At 35.5% G+C, this 18,817-nt stretch overlaps 1 protein-coding gene across 1 annotated transcript in view; it reads left to right on the forward strand.

The window, feature by feature from the left end:
- LOC136039557 (AP-3 complex subunit delta-1-like) overlaps positions 1-18,817 on the forward strand; it is a 206,770-nt gene that overhangs the window by 46,381 nt on the left and 141,572 nt on the right. The window contains exons 8-10 of the mRNA XM_065723397.1: positions 529-823; positions 6,138-6,286; positions 18,493-18,720. Coding sequence (XP_065579469.1) covers positions 529-823; positions 6,138-6,286; positions 18,493-18,720 — 672 coding nt within the window. The remainder of the gene's footprint in view (positions 1-528; positions 824-6,137; positions 6,287-18,492; positions 18,721-18,817) is intronic.

The raw sequence follows: 18,817 nt of genomic DNA on the forward strand, positions 1-18,817 counted from the left end.
CTTCTTCTTTCTCTTATAATTTAAAAATTATACAAATTTTTATTTTTATATTAATTTTAATTTTTAATATTTTATTATTTATTTATTTTCGTTCTTTTATTATTGTTCTTTTATTTCATTTTTTTATTTATTTTCGTTTAATTTGTTCTTCTCTTTTTTAGTACTTCAGCAATGTCACTCCTCTATGAATGCATCAACACTGTGATTGTTGTTTTAATTTGCTCCCCTTCTTCCCTCTCTTAGCCCTTCACTAGTGTCACTCCTCGAAGATAGAGCTAGAACAATGATTAGCGTTTTGATTTCTTCTCCTTCCTTATTTTTCAAGTACTTCATTTTGCTCTCCTTCTTCTTTCTCTTTCTTCTTCTTTCTTCTTCTTTCTCTTATAATTTAAAAATTATACAAATTTTTATTTTTATATTAATTTTTATTTTTAATATTTTATTATTTATTTATTTTCGTTCTTTTATTATTGTTCTTTTATTTTATTTTTTATTTATTTTCGTTTAATTTGTTCTTCTCTTTTTTAGTACTTCAGCAATGTCACTCCTCTATGAATGCATCAATACTGTCATAGCTGTTTTAATATCAATTTCAACTGGCATGCCCAACCACGACGCCTCAATTCAGCTATGTGTTCAAAAACTTAGGATTCTTATTGAAGACTCAGATCAAAACTTGAAGTATTTAGGCCTTTTGGCAATGTCAAAGATATTGAAAACTCATCCAAAGTCGGTGCAGAGTCATAAGGATTTAATTATGCAATGCTTGGATGATCGGGACGAATCTATTCGATTGAGGGCGCTTGATCTACTATATGGCATGGTAATTTTTTTTCTATTTAGTTTCAAAAGCACGAATAGTTAACCGACGGTTAGATCGAATAAGATTACTAACTTTTTTACTGTTTTCATCTGTTTTGACATGGAAGGGTGACCCGGGCGTGAATCATCTTCAACATATACTTGGGCATCTTGGAAACGTTGAAACCACTCAAAACTCGCGCACCTGATAAATCTTCATTGTCACACATTTTTTTTAATAGTAGATAAGTTTTAGTAGCGCTTTTTTAAAGTTTCGTGTGACATGTCACGACGATACGTTGCTATACTATATATCTGTCATTTATCTGACAAAACAAAATATCAGCTCTTATGCAAACGAATGGTACGGCCAGATTAATTTGTTTACAGACACAGAAGGTGCCTCATTTGAAAGAGAAGGCTTCACGATGCACAACTTCCGGTATTTCTGTTTTTGCGAATGCGTTCTTCTGTTTTGGAACCATAATTATTTTATAACCCATAAAGTTAGGTATGTGTATATCTTTGTTGCAATTCTATTCTAATGAACCAAACAATGTCAGTTTTTGTGCATATAATTTAGTTAGCACCTTGAGAAATATGGGCTAATCAGCCCTTTTTTCGTGTTTTTTTTTGTGGTACTTGGTATTAACTAAGTGACATATAGCGATCGCAAGTTCTGTCGGTCTGTCTGTCTGTCTGTCCTGGTTTTTCTACTTTAGGCACTTCTAGGTAAGATAGGACGATGAAATTTGGCAGGCGTATCAGGGACCGGACCAGATTAAATTAGAAATAATCGTTTTCTCGATTTGAAAATCTGGAGGGGAGTGGAGTGGGGGCCGGTTAATTCAGAAAAAATAGAAAAAACGAAGTATGAAAAATGAAAAAATGACAGGGTGATGGGATCTTAATGAAATTTGATGTTTGGAAGGATATCGCGTCTCAGAGCTTTCATTTAAATCCTGACCAGATCCGGTGACATTGGGGGGAGTAGGAGGGGGGAACCTAAAATCTTGGAAAAATGCTTAGTGTGGAGGGATCGGGACGGAACTTGGTGGGAAAAATAAGCACAATTCCTAAATACGGGATTGATATAACCGGAATGGATCTGCTCTCTTTGGGGGAGTGTGGGGAGGGTTAATTGTAAAAAAAATGAAAAAATGAGGTATTTTTAACCTGCGAAAGAGTGTTCGTACCTAAATGAAATTTCATATTCAGAAGGACATTGAAACTCAGATCTCTTATCATAAATCCCGACTGGATCCAGTGTCATTGGGGGGGGGGGGGGAGGTACCGGAAATTTTGGAAAACGCTTGATCCGAAAAAGCGGAGAGATCAGGATGAAACTTGGTGGAAAGAATAAGCACAAGTCCAAGATAGGTGACTGACATAACCGGACTGGATCCGCTCTCTTTGGTGGAGTTGGGCAGGGGGAGTAATTTGAAAAAAAAATTGAAAAAATGAGGTATTTGTAACTTACGAGCGAGTGATCAAATCTCAATATCTAGAAGGATCTTGTTCTTTAGAACTCTCATTTTAAATCCGGACCGGATCCGGTGGCATTGAAGGAGTTGGAGGGGGAAAGTGGAATTCTTGGAAAACGGGAAAACCGAGGTATCTTACGAATGGGTGATCGGATCTTAATGAAACTTGATATATGGAAGAATCTTATGTCTCAGATGCTCTATTTTTGATTCGAAATCGGATCTGGGGACATTGAGGGTTGGAGGGGGGACAACAGAAATCTTGGAAACCGGAAATCTTGGAAAATGCTTAGAGCGGAGAGATCGGGATGAAACTTGATGGGTAGAATAAGCACAAGTTATAGATACGAGATTGACATAATTGGTACGGATCTGTCCTTATTGGGGAGCAGGGGGTTGTTAAATTGGAAAAAATAGAAAAGTTAAGGTATTTTTAACTTAAGAACGGGTGACTGGATCTAAAAGAAATTTGATATTTAGAAGGAACTCATGTCTCAAAGCTCTTGTTTCAAATCCTGACCAGATCTGTTGACATTGGGGGGAGTTAGAGGGGGAAACTGGAAATCTCGGAAAACGCTTATAAATGTCGTAGATACGTAATTGACGTAACCGGACTGGATCTGCTCTCTTTGAGGGAGTTCGGGGGAGGGTCCAGTGCTTTGGTGATTTCGGTGCTTCTGGTCTGGACGTGCTGGGACGATGAAAATTGGTAGGCGTGTCAGGAAGCTGTACAAATTGACTTGATAAAGTCGATTTCCCCGATTCGACCGTCTTGGGGGCTAAAGGGAGAGGAAAAACTAGAAAAATTGAGGTATTTTTAACTTACAAGTGGGTGATAGGATCTCAATGAATTTTGATATTTAGAAGGACCTCGTGACTCAGAGATCTTATTTTAAATCTCGACCGGCATTAAGCCTCTGATTTTCCTTTTAGAGCAATCTGTTGATTCTTAGAATTTTGCTAGAGCTCGTACCATATGAGCTCTTGGCTCTTTCAACCTCGTCACAAGTGCCATATGAGCTCTTAGCTATTGTTTTTCATTTTTTTGCATAACATAAAGAAAAATTCGTAGAATGCCCATTTAAATGACTTAATCCATTTGTAAGGGCCAAGGGCCCGAACTTCCACCTGACTAAAGTGAGGGCTTTTCGCAAGGACCGAATGCCATTTTTAATAGCTACCAAAAGTGCCCCTTTTCAAAATCGAATGTATGCATACTTGCTGTGTGCTTTACTACACGGCTCATCCGATTGCTAATAAACTGTAAGAAATTGTTGAGTACCCTCCTGCGAAGTTTTAGGTATAATATACCCTCTCCCAAGGTCCTCGTAATACTTCTTGCGCTATCTGAAAAAAAGAAGCTTCTGAACACAAATTCACGTTTGAACATTATTCACGTTTTCTGAATATTAATTATCCCTTCCGCTGACATTAATGACATTTTCTGGAATTTATTATCTAACAACGTCCGATGGATTTGTTAATAATCGTAATTTTTGAAATACTTTTAAGTCTGAAAACATGATCGATATTTTATGTGTGGGGTAAACCTTCGCGAGGGGAATTCCTCGGGGAAAATTTTTCCGCGGGTGATATTTTCCGTTGGGGTTAATTGTCCGGGAGAATTTTCCGTTGAGTGAATGTTCTTCTAGGTTATTTTCCAGAGAGATTTTTTTTTAAAACCTTTAAGTTTAAAAATACGATCGTTATTAGTACGCGGGGGACTTTGCCGCAGGGTGGGGGAAAATGTTCAGGGGATGATTCGAAGGAGAAGGGTTTCTGTTTTGGGGGGGTTCCATAAGAAAGGAAGATTACCTAGCCTCACCTCAGTTGAGGCTACCCTCCCCCTGTCTCAGGTAGATGGGGTAGGTTAGGTCTAGCTTTTTGGGCTTGTTACAAAGCCCTGGTTTAGTGAAATTAAACAACATGTTGTGGAAACAATCAGAAATCTGGTGCTCATTAATGTACCGAGTTGAACTAAATTTATCAGTAAAAAATTATTAATATTTGCTCGTATTTGCAGTTTATAATTATGCAAAAATAATTATGTTTGTACGCATAAAAGCATGATAAATCATAATTATTATTTTACTTAGGTGTGCTTTTTCCCGAAAACGCACGTTTTTGCGACATGTAGTGACACTCATCGACCAAAGAGTGTATTTTCTGTGGCACTTACATATGTTGCGCACACAGGAAGAGTTCCGTGAATCGTAAATAACACAACCGGCAAACCAATAAATTGAAACAAAATGAAATTAATTGAGGAACTAATATAATTTATTTTAAGATAATTTCAGTTTTGCATTTTGACTCTGTTTATGTCGTTGTAATGTACAATTCCTTTTTAATCTTTTCTACATTATATGGACTGTGATTAATAGCGCTGCATTTACTGAGTTTTTTTAGCCAAATATATTTTAATCCTCTTTAAGCCTCGCTTCTTTATATTTAATTATATATGAATGACCAGCATTTATAATGTGCTACTGATGGATTGAGGCCTACGCAGATTAATTCAACAAAAACTTTGAAATATATATGTTGTCAGTAGCAACACGGAAATAGCGGTACAGCTCCGTTGTCGGTAATGATAGTAGCTATCCTTAATGTCGACTCAAAAAATATGCTTGTCATGTTGATTTGTCCCTATAACGTGACAAATTTGTATATGTCCTTCCAACTTGTTCTTAATTTTCCTGTTAAATTCTGAAGATATTATAGAACTTGCAACTGGAAATATTTTTATGTATTTAAAAAAATAAATAAAAAAACATTAAATATATATATGTATATATATGTATATATACATGTATATGTACATATATATATATATATATATATATATATATATATATATATATATATATATATATATATATATATATATATATATATATATATATATATATATATATATATATATATATATATATATATATATATACGACTTATACTTATTGACGACATGACTGCCTGTCCATGGATTATTCTTTATGGTTGATTGTGTGTGGCTATACTGTTTGACCTATGTGATTGTATGGATGAGTAGGGTTAAGGCCTCATTCAAGTGCTGGTCTATATTAATCACTAATTTAGGAAAACAGTCTTCCTTTTCTCCTTCTGTCTCTTTTTTTTTTTTTTTTTTTTTTTTTTTTTTTGTGTTTGTGCTGTAGCATTGGTGATTTCTCTTTTCATGATATATATATATATATATATATATATATATATATATATATATATATATATATATATATATATATATATATATATATATATATATATATATTTATATATATCTTTTACTGTGGTCTTTCCTTTTGAGACAACAATAGTGTGCAACGGGTAAGCTAGTATATATAATATATATATATATATATATATATATATATATATATATATATATATATATATATATACACATACATATATCTGTATATATATATATATATATATATATATATATATATATATATATATATATATATATATATATGTGTGTATATATATATATGTATATATATATATATATATGTATATATATATATATATATATATATATATATATATATATATATATATATATATATATATATATATATTATATCATCTATGTGTGCGCAGAGACTTTGTTCTACCCAAAGCATCAGTCCTATGCGTGCTTAGCTGATAAGTGCTGTTCTTTAAAAAAAGGAAGAAAAAAAAAAATAAAATATAGAGAAGGAGTGCCTAGGAATCTAGGATCTTACTTAGGATCTTACCTTGGAATTTAGGTAAGAAGTTGTGAGAAGGAGAATAATAAGCCTTGGCTGATGCTTAGAATTTTACTGAAGTTTCAATGTGCTTTTATAGGTTAACAAGAAAAACTTAATGGAAATTGTGAAGAAATTGTTGGTTCACATGGACAGGGCGGATGGGACAGCTTATCGTGATGAACTTTTGAATAAAATTGTGGAGATTTGCTCACAAAATGACTACCAGCATGTCACCAATTTTGAATGGTATTTTTTTTTTTTTATATTCATGCCATATTTCGGCTTAGGGTTCAGAGAAGCTTAGACTACTTCTTATCACTATCTCCCTTTCTCTCCCTTTCTTCCTCGCTGTCTCTCAACATCTCTCTCTCTCTATTTTTCTCTCTCCATCTCTCTTTGTCGTCCTCCCAATCTCGGCTTCTGTTAAATTGTCTCCGTCTTTCTGTCCGCAACTTAAACTGTTTAACCGTCTTTGTTCTTACTTAAGTTCAGGAAATTTCTGGGGTGTGTTTAAGGGCCACTGGTTTTATCATATTACGAATAAGGTCTTAATAATTTTTGGAGGTGGTTCAGCCAATTCGCTTGACGTGACCAAGCCGGCGGAGTTGCTGTTTTTGTTTGCTGAGTATAACATTGGAAGATTGCCACTTTCACATGCTCTTGTAATCTTGATGTGATTTGTGTACTTAAATTTAGCAATCTGAAGAAAGTATCTCATCGTGACTGCCAAAAGTTTTCCCTCGTCTTGGTTTTGATGGCCCTTGCCGTCTCTTTGAATTTATGAAACAAAGAAGAGAAAATATAATAAATAAAAAAAAAATTAAAAAGAAGTGTGAAACATGAGGGTAGTTGCATCCAGTGGAACAATTTATGAAACAAAGAAGAGAAAAAATAATAGATGAAAAAAAAATTAAAAAGCAGAGAGAAACACGAGGGTAGTTGCATCCAGCGGAACAATTTATGAAACAAAGAAGGGAAAATATAATAAACGAAAAAAAAAATTAAAAAGCAGAGTGAAACACGAGGGTAGTTGCATCCAGTGGAACAATTTATGAAACAAAGAAGAGAAAGGATAATAAATGAAAAAAATTAATAAGCAGAGAGAAACACGAGGGTACTTGCATCCAGTGGAAAAATTTATGAAACAAGGAAGAGAAAATATAATAAATGAAAAAAAATTAATAAGCAGAGAGAAACACGAGGGTACTTGCATCCAGTGGAACAATTTATAATAATAATAATAATAATAATAATGATAATTTATTCATCACCCACTTCACAAAACAGAGGTTAAATGTAGTAAAATACAAAAGAAATACAGCAAAAGTAATACAAAAGAAACAAATTTAATCACATACAGAAAAAAGACGGATAAAGCGATGAAAACATCCTAGCCTATAAAGCGCTTCAATAGCTAGCTTCGCAGATAATTTTTCGAAAGCACCAGTAATATCTGTCGCACAATACTTCTTAACCAGTTTTGTATTCCGGTAAGAACGAGGTAGATATAAAAAAAATTTGCAGTACCGGTAATGATTTATGCGAATACGTTTTAGATCACCAGTCAACAGAAGTGGCCTAATACCAGAACAGAAGAGCACAGAATGGTCACAAAAATTTGAGCAAAGCCGAGTTAGCGCTCTTCTCCTATAATGTCCACGATTTGCTACAATCTTAGAGTAACCGAGCCTCAGCTTATCACTAATATCTTTGACAGCACGGGACCGGAGAGCATTCATAGAATCGCAAACTGTTACACCAAGCCAACGAAACGATTTAACACGAGGAATACTAAAACCACCGCAGTATAGTGATTCTGAAGAATTATTACCGTTGAAAACAAGAAACTCGCACTTGTCAATTTTTAGGTACAGGCCGATATCGCGGAAAGCAGAAGTAACTGAATTCACTGAACGGGCAAGACCAGACTCAGTTTGACTAATCAGAAGAAGGTCATCCGCGTAAGCCAGATATGAGATACCAGATGGTCCTAGTAGTCACGTAGTCGATATTTTTGATAACACATTTTCAATACAAGCATTAAAAATATACGGCGAAAGAACTCCCCCTTGTCTTACACCGCAACGAACAGGGATATGACCAAAATAAGAATTATCTAATGACTTAAGGCGAAGGTAAGAATGGGAGTACCAAAAACGAAGCATGTGAATTACCGACGGATTTACTCCTCTCTGGCATAATGTTGTCCATGCTTGAGTATGACAAATACTGTCAAATGCTTTAGACAAGTCTAGGGTTGCGAAATGAAGTACGCAAAGAGTGCGATGGGCATCTTTTAATAAAGAAGTCAAAGCACGGTGAGCATGCTGACAGCCCAGCTGACAGCCCTAGCCCAGATCTAAAACCAAATTGATTATCATCATTTAGAGCAAGCTTAGTGATATAAGGTAGTAGGAGGTGTTCAAAAAGCTTGCTAAGAGTACAAGCTACCGTTATGGGCCTATAAGAACTACAAGAAACCAGATCTTTTCCTTATTTTAGAAGTGATGTAATGCTACCGCATAAGAACAAGTCGGGCACACACAAACTTCTCAAACACATTTGAAAAAAACAGTTGGAGATGAGATACCAGTTCAAAAGAATTTGGAACAAGATTCAAAACACTGATCCCATCAATATTCAAAGATTTTGATTTTAAACCCTTAATACCTTTAACAATAGCCCACTTTTCAACTGGAATCACCTGTCTCTGACATAAACGTGACGGCAAATTTTTTTCGAGCAAACATGAGAAACGCTTATGCACTGCATAATTAACTTTCAAAAATATTTTTGAATAATGTTCGATCCAAGATGGACGAGATATAATTTCACTAGAACTTGCATCTGGAAACTTGGCAGAATTTATCACTTTTCGCCATTCACTATTACTTTTCGTAAAGGTTTCACCGGAGTAAGGAACGGCACGGAAATGGCGTTTATATTCGACTTTCGTCTTTTGTTTTAGATCAAACACAGCACCCCGAGAAGGTTGACCACAGGCAGACCAGATTCTTAACCAGAATTTGGCCTTATTCGTGACTTTTTTCAGCTAAGGATCACCCTTCCAAATTGTTTTTTGGGTATTCCGCTTGACACGTATCAGCAGGATGGCCACATCTTCAGCTTGCTTTATACATAAGATAATGTCACGATAATAGCGATTCGAATCAGCACGAGTATTGTCAATAATAGGGTACGCATTTGTGCAAAGAAGATGGAAAGGGACACGTACGGTGTAAAGTAGAGCTCCAAGTGTAGAAAGGTAAAGAGGCTTGTTCGCACTAGACCTTACTTACTTAGACTTAGGTCCTCCCACGCCTGAGGGCGCATAAGGAAGCAACAGTGGTTCGCCACGACGACCTGTCCTGAGCCTTCGACCAAAGCTCCTCCATCGAAGACCTCGCCAGCTTCGCCTCCTTCTCTAACATCCTGCCAACTGTCATTTTGGGTCTCCCTGAATCATCAAAGAAGAAGTCAATCCGAGGCTATCTATTGCTGTTTCTTGAGTAATCAGTTTTACGATGGTGGGTTACTAGCCCTCCGACCAACCCTCCTCCTTCTTCCAGGCTTGGGACTGGCTGTTAAACTGGCTGTTTAACAGGCGGAGTTAGACCAATCACGTTTTTCAAACCACTTATGCGACATTGAGGGTTGGTTCGAGTATATGTTTGAAGTAACCATAATATCAAGATACAGAGGTAAATGATCATAATCTCCCTCATCTTCATCAACATGTACTGCTGAGGTTTGTAATGATAGCAGATACAGTGGTCTAAATTTGAGACAGAACCACTACAGTGGATATACGTAAAACTGAGGTCTTTCGTTAGGACCTTAAATACTGAGGGTAGACACTGAAAAAGCGCTTCCTTTCGTATCGAGGAAACGGTGATGTCACAGTTCAAGTCGCCTATAAGCACCCACTTGTATCCCAGACGCTCAATACCAGATATGAGAGTCTTTAATTTATTGCAGGCATTCGCATAGCTGGAGAAGGAAGAAACAGATCTTCTATCATGGGGCAAATAGGCGTTGGTTATGATCACGTCTGCAAGCCGGATTGCAAGATAGTGTTAATAGGATTTGTAGCAGCTAGGCGACAAATAGCTAGGCAGAGATCGCTTAATTATACAGGCAAGACCGCCAGAAGGCCTGCCTTGGGTACGGCGGGCATTTGTGATGAAAACAGCATGTTGAGAACTTCGCCTTAGAAAGTTTACACTGCAACTTGGAAGTGGGTGTTCTTGTAAGAGAACAACATCATGATTCGCTAGTTTCTCATTAAGGCTTAACACTTTATCCTTTGTCCCACTGATGTTGAAAGAGCAAACTGAGACTTTATACTCATTCATGATTGCAAGCGAGAAGGTCGTGGAACTTTGGAATTAGCAAGAGCCTTTAGTTTGGAGCAACGAAAACTGTAAGCAACATGATCTCCGCTACAATTTGCACACTTTTGGGTGTTGCTGGAAGGTGAGTCACTGGAGTTCATGTGGGGACCAGAGCACCGTGAGCATTTGTAGTTTTTATTGGGACACTTTGCAGCAAGGTGGTCAGGTGATTGACATTTCCTGCAGCACCTAGGAATTCGCCGATATTCATACACTCGGAATAGTTCATAGCCTATCTTCAGTCCAGATTTAAGGGCCGAGGAAAGAGAAATTTCGTCTTCGAACGTAACTTTCACACAATTCGAGCTCGCAATTCTCATAGCGTCTCGAACACCCCTGCAAGCTTTAAGAGGCGCAAGATCAAGATTTTGTGCAACGCCTTTCATGATACCAAAAAAAAATTTTCTCCGCCATTTTTGCTTCACAATCACGAAAAACCGAGCGCGCAGATTTGCAAAAGTCAGCAGCGGCCACGCTATCGATCTTCACAATCAATTTATCACCAGAGGCTCGCACGGTATCAATGCACTCGTGACCAGAAATACAGTCAATTCTTTCCTTCCGTTTAGATGCATTATCGATATCACGCGGTACATTCGTGATAATAACAGCGGCTTTGCTTATATCACTACTAGTAGCACTGCTCGGGAGGCTGGGGAAATTCAGATCATAAGCTGACATTTTCTCATTAACTTGCGAAAGAGTCTGTTGAATTCCATTAAGCTTAGAAGCTATCCTGTAGTAAGCAACTGCTGGAATACAGGGAACTTCGGCTGGGGAACGGATGACAAAGACAGGTATGTCCTCAGAAGCACTCTGATTTTGAAGAAGTTCTACAAGTCTTTCAAATGATTCAAAACTGCGTTTGAACCCGTGCGCCTTGAATAGGGCTCGGTCATTTTCGGCAGCGAATCACAAGATTTACAGGATTTTCTTCGATTTGGCAATATCACTTGACTCGAAGAATTCGACAGCAAATTTTAAGATCACTGTAGCTTCAACACCTTTTTCATTATTATACTGCATAAAGTTCAGAACCAGGACATAAACAAAGCAGTTCGTATCCAAATCAAGAGTCCATTTTCATGAAAATAGTCTGTTAATCCAATTCCGAGTCAAAAACATAACCATGGGCAAAACACGTCTTAACCGCACGAAAGCTGAATGGTAGTTGGCCAAATTTCAGAAGCTCAAAATGCCAATAAGCGAGGGAAGCGTAGGCTCCTGCCATCTATTCCCCGCAATTTAAGGGAGACACACTCCCGGCATACGGCACACTCCCGTAGCAAGCGTACGACGACGCTTGCTACAGAAAACCTCCCCTCTTCTGCTCGCTTATAAGTAAGAATTTCCAAAAATAATTAAAGAGTCTATATGATTTGATAATTATGATCATAGGATTATATCTCGCTTGCTGAAATGCTGCGTAATAATTTTACTCAAGGTCACGAACTTTAATCCTTTGCCAGGTATTGTGAAATCTAACTAGTTCGCAGGGATTAAAATTCACCGAAAAAGCTTATTGGTTTGAAATTTATGATATCCAATTCTAGACAGATGTTTTCATCTTTAAAAAATTAAAAGCAGAGAGAAACACGAGGGTAGTTGCATCCAGTGGAACAGTTTATGAAACAAAAGAAGAGAAAATATAATAAATGAAAAAAAAATTAATAATCAGAGAGAAACACGAGGGTACTTGCATCCGGTGGAACAATTTATGAAACAAAGAAGATAAAACATAATAAATGAAAAAAAAAATTAAAAACAGAGAGAAACACCAGGGTAGTTGCGTCCAGTGGAACAATTTATGAAACAAAGAAGAGAAAATATAGAAAATGAAAAAAAAAATTCAAAAAGCAGAGAGAAACACGAGGGTACTTGCATCCAGTGGAACAATTTATGAAACAAAGAAGATAAAACATAATAAATGAAAAAAAAAATTAAAAACAGAGAGAAACACGAGGCTAGTTGCGTCCAGTGGAACAATTTATGAAACAAAGAAGAGAAAATATAGAAAATGGAAGAAAAAACCAAAAAGCAGAGTGAAACACGAGGGTAGTTGCATCCAGTGGAACAATTTATGAAACAAAGAAGAGAAAATATAATAAATGAAAAAAAAATTAAAAAGCAGAGAGAAACACGAGGGTAGTTGCATCCTGCGGAACAATTTATGAAACAAAGAAAAGAAAATATAATAAACGAAAAAAAAAAAAATTCAAAAGCAGAGTGAAACACGAGGGTAGTTGCATCCGGTGGAACAATTTTTGAAACGAAGAAGAGAAAATATTATAAATGAAAAAAAATTAAAAAGTAGAGAGAAACACGAGGGTAGCTGCGTCCAGTGGAACAATTTATGAAACAAAGAAGATAAAATATAATAAATGAAAAAAATTAAAAACAGAGAGAAACACGAGGGTAGTTGCGTCCAGTTGAACAATTTATGAAACAAAGAAGAGGAAATATAGAAAATAAAAAAAAATTCAAAAAGCAGAGTGAAACACGAGGGTAGTTGCGTCCATTGGAACAATTTATGAAACAAAGAAGAAAAATATAGAAAATAAAAAAAAAAATCAAAAAGCAGAGTAAAACACGAGGGTAGTTGCATCCAGTGGAACAATTTATGAAACAAAGAAGAGTAAAATATTATAAATGAAAAAAAAAAAATTCAAAAGCAGAGTGAAACACGAGGGTAGTTGCATCCGGTGGAACAATTTATGAAACAAAGAAGAGAAAATATTATAAATGAAAAAAAATTAAAAAGTAGAGAGAAACACGAGGGTAGTTGCATCCAGTGGAGAAATTTATGAAACAAAAGAAGAGAAAACATAATAAATGAAAAAATTAGAAGCAGAAAGAAACATGAGGGTAGTTGCGTCCAGTGGAACAATTTATGAAATAAAGAAGAGAAAACATAATAAATGAAAAAAATTAAAAGCAGAGAGAAACACGAGGGTAGTTGCGTCCAGTGAAAGAATTTATGAAATAAAGAAGAGAAAATATAGAAAAAAAAAATCAAAAAGCAGAGTGAAACACGAGGGTACTTGCATCCAGTGGAACAACATTAAGAGGAAATAAGTAAGTATTTTGATTTTGACAAGGACCTCCGCCAAGCCGTCCTCAGTATATATATATATATATATATATATATATATATATATATATATATATATATATATATATATATATATATATATATATATATATATAAAAGGAAAAAAAAGACAATAATAAACACTTTGCTTATTTTCTCTTAATGATTTTTTTTTCATTTATCATATATTCTCTTCTTTGTTTCATAGGTCATGTGTAGCCAGTGTGATCTTAGAATGTATTTAAGTCACTTTAAATCGGAGCTGTAGCTGCTATTGGTAGTTATGATACTTTTAAGATACAAGAAGCGATCTCCCTTCCCATTCAGTTATCCTCCCACGGTGATAATGTGAGAATGTTCTTGCTAATTTGTTAGTTGTATCTTGCTATGACTATCTCAGCGATAGAACGATAAAGAGCTAAAAGGACTTTTCGAAGCAGTTTCGAATTCTTTGGAAGAGGAAGGGGTCATCATTTTTGGTATTTAAAACTTTAAAGCAGAGTATTAGTGTTATGAGAAATCTGCCTTGCCAGAAGATGAAATTTATTTTATAGGATGGCAGTGTTGGGAAACTAATTAACTCAATAAACAAGCAAGGGAAGGAATTGCCAAATAAAATAACGATTCTGACTAAAATGTAATATTTTCGGGAAAATATATTGGAGTTTTTTTGCTAATGTAAATGTACATTAACCTAGAAAAATAATATTCGGAAATCACTTGCTAAACACGCTTCCTTTTTTCATCTTGGGAGCGCTTTGCCGTAGACTACCTTTGACACAGAAGAATCGTCAGTTGTACGACTAGGGTGGTGGTTGGGGTTGGAATAAGAAGAGGCAGCGTAGGTAGTGCAGGTTTTAGAGTCTTATTTCTTTCTTTATCGTTGTTTTAGTTTCTGTTTAATAGTACAACTGACATCAGTTATATTAACTGGCATTATTATCTTCCAATCCCTTTTGACTATTAAAAAGGGCACTAGCCTTCTCATTTTCCAATCAAATGAGCCCTTTTTGAAGTTCCTACGACAAAACCGCCTGTAAAAATTTTATATGCCTCCAGGGTGTAACTTACAGCCCTTGCCCTGAGGGCTTTGGGGTGGAGGTCGTCATCCTCAAGGACATAATTTCCATATCTGTCAAGTATGTTGATAAAAATGGCTATCTCAAAATTTTAATTGAATATATTTGGGGTATTGGTGGCCGCGGGAGTGGGGTTAGTTGCCCTCGAATCACATTGACTATTAAAAAGTGCACTAGCTCTTTCAATTTTCAATCGAATAAGCCGTTTTTGAAGTTTCTACGGGAACTCCTTCAATACGAAGCCCTGGTCTGAACAAAAAATGAGTAATACATTGTGCCAACATTGTTCTTTGTTTAGGCAGCGCTATTGCGCTGCCTATGATTCCAAATATGAAATTCATTTCAAATATATAAGGCTCATTAAGTCTGCTAAGTGAAAATCAGGATGCTATCAAATGGTATAGAAAGAGGTCATAAGAAAATATTGAAACAAAGAGAAAAAACTTTGGGAGCGTCATAGGAGGGAGTAAAAATCTGAATGTTGGGGAGTTGACGGGAGGGGGGTCGCAGCTATGTTTGTTTGGAGTACTCTGACTCGTCGTCGAAGTACTCCGACTAAAAAATAAGCTCCCCTAAAATAAACTCCGAGTACCTGTCTGAATCAGGTTGCATCGAAATAGTAAGGAAAGGGAAAATTTATTGTAAGTCATCATTGAGCGTCTCATGTGTTCTTACCTTTCTTAGCACCTCGTCAGTTTTTGTTTCTTTCTTCGGTTACGGCTATTTGTGACATCTCTTGGAATCACTTATAGAATCTAACCAATTTTATTAATGCACACCTGAATGCATGAAGGGAAAAGGGGAGGTCCTTGAGGAGTTCCGACTCCGAGTAAAAAAAGAAAGAAAAAACGACCTATTAAACCAAGTACTCTGACTCGTCGTATTACTCAATTTTAATATTTGTTTTATTAGTTTTATTAATACGTTTAATTACTATTTTACAGCTTTTTTTCATTTATTAAAAGTATTTATCAGTTTTAATGATATTGAAACTTGGAGTTATGCTGGATACTTTCTATTTATGGCTATTTTGTAAAAGGGATTTAGAAAGGGAAGTGTTTGGAGGCTGTTGTCAAGGCTACTGACTTGCCCTTTCGTAGGAATAGATCTGCGGAAATGACGACTACCACGCTTTGATTATATTGGTTTCCTAGAAATAATTTTGCTCAGATTTATATTTAGCTTTGAACAAAAAAAGAGAGCATTTATTGGCCAAAATTTAGAGGAATAGTCAAGGCCGTATCCAGGGGGTGTGGGGGGGTTCAAACCTCCCTCTGAAATGTTTTTCCGACTCGTAAAAACGCAACAAAAAATTTTAGAAACAAGTTTTTTGTGCATCTTTTGAAGTTTTTACCCTTCCCCCCAAAAAATCCATTTGTAACCCCCCTCCCCAAAAAATCTCTATATAAACCCCCCTCCCCCAAAAAAATCCCTTGGTAACACCCTCCCCCCGAAAAAAATCCTGGACACGACCCTGGGTATGGTCCCCCTCCCCCTCCCCTAGGCCCATCCTTTTTAGGTTCTATTCTATTTGAGAGCATAAATATTCAATGTAGGAATTAGAACTGTGTGTGTATATTTATGTTATTTTTTTTCAAACAAATGTGTCTAAAAATGCACTGAACAGCATTGCCTGACAAATAAGTGAGTGCTCCATATAAAATGTGATTTTGATCATTCAAAATCACAATCACGATGAAAATGCTAAATTGCATAAAATCACATGAAAGTATGATTCCATGGAAAAGACTAAAATAAAGCCACTGGGCCACAGCAATAAAAAAGTCGTGGGAACATTAATAAATAAATTGCTATCTTATGAACATAATCAAGTTTGTATTAGACCGAGCTTTTCACTTATATTGAGGGATTCCCTCTTAAGGTTTTCTTTTCAACCCACAAGGTATGCCTATGATCACTTCTTGTAACATTCCAAATTTTCTCTTTACATTTCCCCAATTTTATTTGAAAATTCTCACTCTAATTTTCATATTTCTCATAGAGCTCTTATTTCATTAAAATTTTTTTAACCTCCCTCCCCTCTTTGAACTACTCCTTGTTCCTAAGTCTCTTCGACCCGACAATGAGTTTCAAATTGACATTAAGTATTCAAGCAGTACTGAGGAAGAATGAGGCGAGTAATTACTCGACCTTACACACTAGGACGGAATTTGGGAAATTTAAATCAGTAAGAAATAAAAAAAAATTAAATGTACGGAATTAAGGTGTGTTTTTACCTAGCGGCAATATGGGGCTATATTTTTAGCAGCCTAGTGACTTGAATTTTAAAAAAAGACGACCTATTAAACAAAATACGTTTGATTGATCGGTCAGTTCTGCTTTCTTATATAATATAATTCAAAGTTTTTGTTTTCTTCCGAAACGTGTTATTTCTTCTTTTGTCAAAACATATCACCCACGGGAGAAGCCTTCGCCTTTTTCCTTGCTAGAACCTAGTAAAGAAGGAACCACGTTTTCCTCACTTTTATTAAAGCTGCTCTTTTAAGTAATATATGACATCGTTCGTGTGATATCATCTTGTTGATGAAGATACAATTTTGTCAATAATTGTATTTGATTTTTTAAATTTTGTTTTGTTGCTTACAGGACGCAAGTAATAGTAGTTATAGCAATTTACTTTTAAATGAACCCTTAAATATCTCTCAACAATTTTTCAGCGCCCCACTAGCGGCTACTAAAAAAAAAAAAAAAAAAAAAACTAAGGAGAAGATATACAAAATATAGAGATAGAAAAAAATAGAGGAAAGGAGATAAAAAAAAATATATCTAAAAGAAGATAGAGAATGAAAATAGAAACAGGAGATACATAACTGCTTCCCATGCGGAAAAGCTATTTTTCTTGTTACTCAAGATGGGCGACGTTAATTCTCCTGAATGGGGATTCTCCTGAATGGAGTTTTCGGCTATGGAAATTCCAGTGATGCAATTTTTCATTTGTATCCTCCACCATTCTTGTGGGTTTTTAAGCTACTCCTCAAAATTGGCATAGATTTGTTTTTGCTATAAACTTTCATAATTAACATGAATTAAAATCTGTTTTATTACTCCCAAATCAGCTTCAAATAGTGACTCTTCCTCGTATGAAGTTTTTTTTTCTCCAAATGTAATATTAAATTTTAATGTAATATTATCATCCCTATTTTGAACTGTTTTACTGTGGGGTAGAGTTTGTTCTTTAGTAGGTTGTATCTAAGGGGCCGACCATGATTCAAAAAATGACAACTCCAATTCCCCATTTCTAAAATGGTCAGATCATGTTTAACTATTTTCTTTCTTCGCCATGCAATCTATCTCAAAATAATTAAAATTATTTTAACTTAAATATTATAGAGAAAGTCTAAAAGTTATTTTAGAACTATGGATTTTGTTTAATATGTATCGATGGTAGTGGGTTCAAAAGTCCTCAAAGAGAATTTGTGTTAAAATGTCTGTTTTATTATTTACCGACAGTACATTTTTTTTAAAGTAGTTGTTTTTTCTTATACCGTATCCGTGATTTTTAAGGTAAAATTAACAAGATAATTAAAATAAATAAAAAACTATCGAAATAAAATTTTTAAGTGAAATGAAAAATGCCTGAAATTACCAAAATAATAGCCAATGTTGTGTTCTTTACTATTTTTTTAACTAGTGATGAAAACGGTTGGTGCTCGGAGGATGTAAAGAAAGATTTAAGGGAGATGGGAACTTCCTAGGAGGGTGTAAAGAGGGAGGCTTTGAATAAATTTGGATGGAAGAAGAGCATACATAGCTATGTTGGCCTCAGGCGGCTTGGTGCTGCGGTGAGTTGTTAGTAGTCGAAGTTGCAAGGTGAAAATGAAGTTTATCATTTTCTTCTTTTTAGTTACACCATTTTCATCATTTCAGGTACATTGATGTTCTCGTAGAGCTGAGCAAAATTGAAGGCATAAAACATGGTACAATTTTATCAAATCAACTACTCGATGTCGCTATTAGGGTACCAGCTGTAAGGTCCTTTGCTGTACAACAAGCTGCCCTGCTTATTGAAGATTCGCAGGATATCGTCACCTGTGAAAATAGTGCATCTGTTGACGTTCTTTATGCAGCTGGGTATATTTGCGGGGAATTTGCTGAGTAAGTTGATATCCCTTTTTAGGCTACATCTTTCTAGGCTACTTTGTACGATGCATCATACAGGATTTTTTTTTCGTTATGCCTGACAATATCTTTG

Source organism: Artemia franciscana, chromosome 19 (assembly GCF_032884065.1).
Source record: "Artemia franciscana chromosome 19, ASM3288406v1, whole genome shotgun sequence".
Taxonomy (NCBI): Eukaryota; Metazoa; Arthropoda; class Branchiopoda; order Anostraca; family Artemiidae; genus Artemia; species Artemia franciscana.